This window comes from Sparus aurata, chromosome 14, assembly GCF_900880675.1.
Source record: "Sparus aurata chromosome 14, fSpaAur1.1, whole genome shotgun sequence".
In the NCBI taxonomy this organism is placed as follows: domain Eukaryota; kingdom Metazoa; phylum Chordata; class Actinopteri; order Spariformes; family Sparidae; genus Sparus; species Sparus aurata.
In genome coordinates, this window is record NC_044200.1 from 16,200,465 (window position 1) to 16,209,299 (window position 8,835).

At 41.3% G+C, this 8,835-nt stretch overlaps 1 protein-coding gene and 1 pseudogene across 1 annotated transcript; both read right to left on the reverse strand.

The window, feature by feature from the left end:
- Positions 1–280: 280 nt before the first annotated feature.
- LOC115595095 (probable E3 ubiquitin-protein ligase TRIML1) lies at positions 281–2,314 on the reverse strand (annotated as a pseudogene).
- Positions 2,315–6,057: 3,743 nt separating this feature from the next.
- LOC115595500 (E3 ubiquitin-protein ligase TRIM47-like) lies at positions 6,058–8,311 on the reverse strand. Its single transcript, XM_030440083.1, has 2 exons — positions 8,144–8,311; positions 6,058–8,014 (listed from the first exon to the last, which is right to left on the reverse strand). The coding sequence occupies exon 2, from the start codon at positions 8,010–8,012 to the stop codon at positions 7,158–7,160; it is 855 nt and encodes a 284-aa protein (XP_030295943.1). The 5' UTR covers positions 8,013–8,014; positions 8,144–8,311; the 3' UTR covers positions 6,058–7,157.
- Between the last annotated feature and the right edge of the window lie 524 nt (positions 8,312–8,835).

The window sequence follows — 8,835 nt, forward strand, 5'->3', positions numbered from 1 at the left end:
TGTTCTCTTTGAAGAGGCCGTCCTGTCATGTGGCTTCCAGGTGAGTGTGACCACAAGAGGTCAGGCACGACAAGCAGGAGTGGCTCAGACTTTGCTCCCTTGCACTTTTACAAGGCCCTGGTAGATGTTGAACCTCCAGTCTGTAGAGAGCTACACAAAATTACTGATTGAACTTTTCCCAAAAAACATTACAAAAACATAGAAAAAGCTTCAAAAGAGAGTCAGATATCCATGGAATTTAATATAATTTAATTAAGTTTTTAAAACAAATTTTCCAAGCAAGACATTATTTTAACATTATTTAGACTTACTTTAACAATCAAAGTTTGCATGAGAGATCAACAGAATATCTTAACAAAGTAACTACATGATATCATGATAAATGACACTGATAACCTCATTTAGCATTAAACAGCAGCTTCTGACAATATGACTCTGCAACATTAGTATCAACAGTTTATATTTATATACAGTTAAGAACACAACAGAGAAGTGAACAGAATCACACTGATGATGCCGCGTCAGAGTCCATGTGTGTCAGAAACATTTCAGATAGTAAAGATGATTAGAATATTTGATTACCAAAAAACATTGACAAGTGGCTCTAAATACTTTAAGCAAATTTGTTTAAAGTATTAATAAAGGCCATGTCAGTTCTCTGTGGTCTTTAGAGGAACAAACCCTGTGTGTTTGGGGTATAGGTGATATGATGAGAGGGGCAGAGTTTGTTCCGTTCTTGGTGCTTTGAAGGCAGAAGTATGGAAACATTTTCTCTGTAAACTTGTAGCCAGTGTAAGAATAGATGTGTGATTTAGAATCTGCATTATAGAGAGAAACTGATCCCTTGTCATAGTCTACAAAGACGCCAACCTTCTGAAGCTCTTCTGTCAGTGTGAGTTTAAGAGTTGATGTTGAATATGCTTTATATATACCTTCGTCAAGCCCAATGGTCCAGTAACCATTGTGAACTGACAGAGGTATGTTCTCCTTTCTATCAACAGACTCTCTGACCACTCCAATGATCCAGTTAATCTTTTCTGTCACTTGCACTTCATAGTAAAACTTCCCTGTTGTGAACCCCTCCTTTGCCAAAACCTCTGAACATGTTTCAAATCTCTTTGGATTGTTGGGAACTTCCTGGACTATGTCTCCATCCTTCACTTGTTTTCCATCCTGGCTTATGACAAGTGAGCATTATGCTGTGTCAGGGTCAAAAGTCAAGTCCACTGCATGTTCTCTCATTCTTTTCATTCTGATCTCAGGAAGCTCTTCCATCATTTCATCGAGTCTCTCTTTGAGACGAGTCACTGCACCTCTCAGTGTCTCAAAACACAGGTCACTGTGAACACCAGTGTTGCTCCAGTCCTTGTTTACAGGAGAGCACAATGTTGGGAAGCTCTGGACAAAATGCAGGTGATCCTCAGACTGTGACAGCTGCTCCAGCTGGTTTCTTCTGCTTTCAAGTTAAGCGATTTCTGTCTTCAGCTCTGTGAGAAAACCTTCAGCCTTCAGTTTTGTTGCTCTGTACCTCTCCTCGATCGCCTCAACGAGCTCGGCCTGGCTTCTCTGAATGGAGCGGATCAAGTCGGTGAAGACCTGCACACTGGCGTCTTTCTCTTTCTCAGCTTCTTTCTGCCCGACATCAACTGAGGTTTCAATTTCAACTATCTTCTTGGACCGTGATTGGATCATCTTCTGGATATTTGCTATTGTTGCATCTTTTTTTGCCATCACAGCTTCATATTCTTCCTCAAGTAAGACAACATTGTGACCCTTGTGATCAGTTTTCAAACACAAGACACAAACACAGACCTGGTCAGTCCGACAGTACAGTTCTGTTATCTTGTTGTGCGTCTTGCACATCCTGTCATCCAGATTCTTCACAGGGTCTAATAATGTGTGGCTCTTTAGAATAGCAACTCTCTGATGTGGCTCAAGGTGCAACTTACAGAAAGACATTAGACACATCAGGCAAGATTTAACAGCCTTCTCCTTTACCTCAGAGCAGAAATCACAGAGAACATCTTCTGGTTCAGGAAGTTGTGGCTCTGGAGTCGAGGCTTTGACTTGAACGTGAGTCTTAAACTCAGCAGCTAACTCAGACATGACAGTGTTGACATGGAGTTCAGGTCTGGGAGAAAATGTTCTGTTGCACAATGGACACTAGCAAACATCACTGCTGTCCCAACACTTGTGGATACATGGCCTGCAGAAGTTGTGTCCACATGGCGTTGAGACTGGCTCAGTGAACACATCCAGACACACAGAGCACAGGAACTTCTCCTCTGACAGCAGACTGCTGGCAGTCGCCATGTCTGGACAAGAATGAAGAAGCAAAAACACAATTACAACGACTCACACAACTCAACTACTACTGTAGAGACAGTGGGCTATATGTTAGCTTCATTTTATCACACTAGTGCATTGCCCGTAGGAAGCATGTATTTCTATAGAAAAGTGGGAGGTTAAGTAGCTTTTTCATGGATGGCCAAATGAGGCTGTGTTTGAAGGTGGGATGTCAGGGATATAATTGGCTGTTTTTGATTATACCATTATATGTCACCTTAAAAACTATTTACCTTGCCTTACTTGGTGTAATTATTTTTAGCACAACCTCACATGTGTGACTGTACAGTTATTTTTTCATTTTAAGGTACTATATTAACACTATGGACCACAAAATCACAAAATAACATAACATCAGAGTAGAAAAAGTTAGTTTTTTTACTGTGAAAACCACAAATATGTTTAATGGACCAATTGCATTAGTTATAATGCAAATATAAATTGTTGTTTGCTAAATTGGTGCATACGTTTTTGAAATTTACAAAGCTATTTGTAACTATTTACATTTAAATGCAGGCAATGCCTCAGGCTCAGGGCTCAGCTCATTCCTGCCTGTTCCACATTCAGCCGTCTCCTCCTTGGTTTGCCTCACAACACGACTCCACTACTCACTAAACACACTACACCAAACACTACATAACACACTAACTATACACTCCAAACACGCTATATGTCACAAATCTCTCAACTCTCAAAACTCGCTATCTCTGTCGCTGTCTCCAACACATCACTGCTGCTGTCAATCATTCGCCGATGTCCCTCCCACGTCTTCCTGTTCCTCAACAACCAAACTTGCTGCTTGGACACTTTCGTGACAAAAGCACATTTTTACTGTTTCTTCCTGCACCAGCCATAAAGCAAACGTAACGGCAATGTTCGCGAAAAAGCATTATTTACCCTAAATCCGGTTTTGGGCGTGCCGGTGCGCCCGCTCCGTCAACTCGGTAGGTAACGTTAGGCCGTGTGGGTCGGCTAGCGGCTAGCAGCTAGCTACACACAAACATCCACAGATTCCGATCCCACTTTGTTGACCGCGCGTCTCCGGATCTCCTCAGACCCGAACAGACTCAGTCTGGACTTGTTTAATCTCATTATAATCCACAACAGTCAGTTTAGATGAACAGAACAGAACAGAATGGGACCGAACTGCCGGCAAAATCCCGGTCCAGCTCGCGCCGCTGCAGGTATAAATCCGCTTGTGACAAGCACATTTTTACTGTTTCTTCCTGCACCAGACACAAAGCAAACGTAACGGCAATGTTTGCGAAAAGGCGTGTTGGACATTATTTACCCTAAATCCGGTTTTGGACATGCCAGTGCGTCCGCTCCGTCGACTCAGGCGGTGGGCCGTGTAGCTAGCGCGGCTAGCGCTAGCTATACACAAACATCCATAGATTCCGATCCCACTTTGTTGTCCGCGCGTCTCCGGATCTCCTCAGACCCGAACAGACTTGGACTTGTTTAATCTCATTAATCCACAACAGTCAGTTTAGATGCACAGAATGGAACCGAACTGCCGGCAAAATCCTGGTCCAGCTCAAACCGCTGCAGATATAAATCCGCTTGTTTTTTTAAGGTATGTCGTGGGCTTGAGCTCTGCAGTGATTGGCTCTGGTGCCCACGTGACTGTGGTGGCTCCGGTGGACAATGCTAACAGAATTTGTAAAGCATTTATGAATTAATTTATTCACGCTATCATTGCAGTCCAAGCAAATGCTTATTGCACACCACTGAACCACGCAGCAGCCATGTTGAAAGTCTCCGGTCAGTCTGATCCTGATCCGCAGAGATATTTGAGGAACACACACACACACACACACACACACACACACACACTCGCACACACACACAGACAGACAGACAGACAGAGATTCCTTGTATTATAGATAGATGAGCAACAAGAACACATCAACTACTGACCTGTGAAGCATCAAGTTTTAAAAGCAGCTGCGCAAGAAACTCAAAGCAAACTTCAGTTGGAGAGCTCGTCTTTTATCAGTCTGTGCCTTAAGTTTCGTCTCAGCATGTTGACATCAGTAAGGGCTCCTCCCTGCTCTGTGATACACTTCCTGGTTCTATTTAACTCTTTCAGCTCCATTTACAAGACTGGTGAAAATTATAAAGCTAAAGATATAGGTTACTCATCAGTTTATGTATTACTACTTATAGGTATCACCCACAAATGTTCACTAATGTCTGCATATGGAGCGATTTTGCAGTCTGGACGCAGAGAGGTGAACATCTCCTCCAGCTGGATACAGGTGGGAGGGACTGCAGCGGGAGGACTGGGCCACGTGTGAGGGCTTCGGGACGGGGGAGGAGCCATGGCAGCACCTGCTGGAGACAATTATAAAGCTAAAGATATACGGCACTCATCAGTTTATGTATTACTGCCAAGTATCACCCACAAATGTTCACTGATGTCTGCATGTCTTACAAATTATTGTTTTTATTTATTGATTTTTGAAGAGATTTGAAGAGGTAGGCTCTAATTTATACACAGGAAAACATTTCATATCATCTTTCATCTTATATTTCAATGAGAAGGGAAGAAACTGTGATGGAAGTTATGCTAGCAGCTCTGTGAGGCTATTTAACCACAGTGTTGCTTCAAGCTAAATGCAAACATGCAGTGGTGGAAGAAGAAGTTGTCTACTCAGGTACTTTATATGAGTAAAAGTAACAATACCAAGATTAAAAACTATATTACAGGTGAAAGTCATTTAAATTCTTACTTAAGTCAAATTATGTACTGTAAGTATTTTCACCAAAATGTAAATGTAGTACAGTAGAAGTATAAGTTACCTAAAATGAAATGTACTCAAGTAAGTACCTCAAAATTGTACCTAAGCGCATTACTTTAATAAATGTACTTGGTTACTTGTCCACCTCTGCTGACATGCTCACAATGACAAAGGTAACATGTTGATGTTTAGCAGGTGAAATGTTAATCATGTGCACCATCTTCAGTTAGCATGTTAACAGAAGCATTAGACATAATGTACAGAGGCTAAAGGAATGTCATGCAGCTGTGCAGGTGTGTGTGTCCTCAGAGGAAGATGGATGTAGAATTGGTGATTTAATCCTCCGTCAACCTGCTAACATGCTCACTATGACAGAGCGAGTATTCTGATGTTTAGCAGGTATAATATTCATCATGTCTACCATCTCAGTAACTGTCTGATACATTTCCATGAGCTACACACACATTACTTGTAGACTCAAGTGGTGTTCAAATGCTTTACGGCTATGACTTTAATATTGTAACAGAATCTCTAGAATGACACGAGGAAATCAGCCCAGATATGAAGTTTATTTACACCCATTTGACAAATTCACTCAGGCTTTTCATTTCGAGACACCGTGAATTACAACAACCCAGCAAAATGAAGAATTTACACAAACTGGTCTTCTCTTCCCAGTAAAGTCTCATTCTGTAAATCTATATCTGACAGGTCACAACTGTGGATGGATTTACAAGGGGGTGTCACAATTTGATGCACAAATCCTATTTAAACATTCAAATTATACTTGAGCAACAAAAAATCTTACAAAGTAATAGTCATACAAGAGACATTGATGATATCGTGAAATATAACATTGATAACCTCAATACAACAACATCTGACAATACCATTAATATCATCAGTTTACATTTAGACATAAAATAAAGCACACTGTAGAGAAAGGAACAGAATACCACTGCTGGTGCAGTTTTTTACTTTCATGCATGTCTAGAAAAGGTTTAAGATATTTTTTAAAGATTTTATCCAGCATAGACACCTTTATTAAGCAGTAGACAGATAGGAGAGAGAGGGGGATGTGACATGCAGCAAAGGACCTCCAGCCAGAATCGACCAGAGTCGGCTGCATATTTGGCATGCGCTCTAACCACTCGACCACCTGCGCGCCCGAAAAGGTTTGAGATATTTAAGATGTCAGTTTGATTATAACATTTTGCCATTGCTGTGAAGTAAATTTGTTTAATTTGTTATCAGACATCAAACTTCTTTTTTCTGTGGTCTATAAAAAGACCCACAAGGATCAACTTCAGTGTGTTTGAGGTACAGGTGTAATGATGAAAGGGGCGGAGTCGTTTTCAAGACCAAAGTATGGATACAGTTTCTCTGTAAACTTGTAGCCAGTGTAAGAATAGATGTGTGATTTAGAATCTGCATTATAGAAAGAAACTGATCCCTTGTTATAGTCTACAAAGACGCCAACCTTCTGAAGCTCTTCTGTCAGTGTGAGTTTAAGAGTTGATGTTGAATATGCTTTATATATACCTTCATGAAGCCCAATGGTCCAGTAACCATTGTGAACTGACAGAGGTGTGTTCTCCTTTCTATCAACAGACTCTCTGACCACTCCAATGATCCACTTAATCTTTTCTGTCACTTGCACTTCATAGTAAAACTTCCCTGTTGTGAACCCCTCCTTTGACAAAACCTCTGGACACATTTCAAATCTCTTTGGATTGTTGGGAACTTCCTGGTCTATGTCTCCACATATAACTTGTTTTCCATCCTGGCTTATGACAAGTGAGCAATATGCTGTGTCAGGGTCAAAAGTCAAGTCCACTGCATCATCTCTCATACTTTTCATTCTGATCTCAGGAAGCTCTTTATCATTTCATCGAGTCTCTCTTTGAGACGAGTCACTGCACCTCTCAGTGCCTCAAAACACAGATCACTGTGAACACCAGTGTTGCTCCAGTCCTTGTTTACAGGAGAGCACAATGTTGGGAAGCTCTGGACAAAATGCAGGTGATCCTCAGACTGTGACAGCTGCTCCAGCTGGTTTCTTCTGCTTTAAAGTTCAGAGATTTCTGTCTTCAGCTCTGTGAGAAAACCTTCAGCCTTTAGTTTTGTTGCTCTGTACCTCTCCTCGATCACCTCGACGAGCTCGGCCTGGCTTCTCTGAATGGAGCGGATCAAGTCGGTGAAGACCTCCACACTGGCGTCTTTCTCTTTCTCAGCTTCTTTCTGCCCGACATCAACTGAGGTTTCAATTTCAACTATCTTCTTGGACCGTGATTGGATCATCTTCTGGATATTTGCTATTGTCGCATCTTTTTTTGCCATCACAGCTTCATATTCTTCCTCCAGTGAGACAACATTGTGACCCTTGTGATCAGTTTTCAAACACAGAGTACAAACACAGACCTGGTCAGTCCGACAGTACAGTTCTGTTATCTTGTTGTGCGTCTTGCACATCCTGTCATCCAGATTCTTCACAGGGTCTAATAATGTGTGGCTCTTGAGACCAGCAACTCTCTGATGTGGCTCAAGGTGCACCTTACAGAAAGACATTAGACACATCAGGCAAGATTTAACAGCCTTCTCCTTTATCTCAGAGCAGATATCACAGAGAACATCTTCTGTTTCAGGAAGTTGTGGCTCTGGAGTCGAGGCTTTGACTTGAACTTGAGTCTTAAACTCAGCAGCTAACTCAGACACAAAAGTGTTGACATGGAGTTCAGGTCTGGGAGAAAATGTTCTGTTGCACAATGGACACTGGCAAACATCACTGCTGTCCCAATACTTGTGGATACATGGCCTGCAGAAGTTGTGTCCACATGGTGTTGAGACTGGCTCAGTGAACACATCCAGACACACAGAGCACAGGAACTTCTCCTCTGACAGCAGACTGCTGGCAGTCGCCATGTCTGGACAAGAATGAAGAAGCAAAAACACAATTACGACGACTCACACAACTCAACTACTACTGTAGAGACAGTGGGCTATATGTTAGCTTCATTTATCACATGTGCAACAAGAACACATCAACTACTTACCTGTGAAGCATCAAGTTTTAAAAGCAGCTGCGCAAGAAACTCAAAGCAAACTTGACTTTGTGTTGGAGAGCTCGTCTTTTATCAGTCTGTGCCTTAAGTTTCATTTCAGCATGTTGACATCAGTAAGGGCTCCTCCCTGCTCTGTGATACACTTCCTGGTCATGTTTAACTCTTAAAAAAATTATAAAGCTAAAGATATAGGTTACTATTCAATTTGTGTATTACTGCCAAGCATCACCAACAAGTGCCAAAAAACCCCATTAAAACATAGAAAAAGCATCAAAACAGACTCAGATATCCATGTAATTTAATATAATTTTACTTAGTTTTTAAAACAAATTTTCCAAGCACAAAAAAAAGTTTCTCTGTAAACTTGTAGCCAGTGTGAGAATAGATGTGTGATTTAGAATCTGCATTATAGAAAGAAACTGATCCCTTGTTATAGTCTACAAAGACACCAACCTTCTGAAGCTCTTCTGTCAGTGTGAGTTTAACACTTGATGTTATACATGCAAGTAAGAACCTCAAAAATTGTAAGAAAGTCCAGTACTTTGATAAATGTACTTAATTACTTTTCCACCTCTGCTGACATGCACACAATGACAAAGCTAACACGTTGATGTTTAGCAGGTGAAACGTTAATCTTGTTCACCATCTTCAGTTAGCGTGTTAGCATGTCAACAGAAGGATTA

Excerpts from the sequence above, each read along its gene's own strand:
- LOC115595500 (XM_030440083.1), bottom strand. The coding sequence starts at position 8,012 with ATGGCGACTGCCAGCAGTCTGCTGTCAGAGGAGAAGTTCCTGTGCTCT.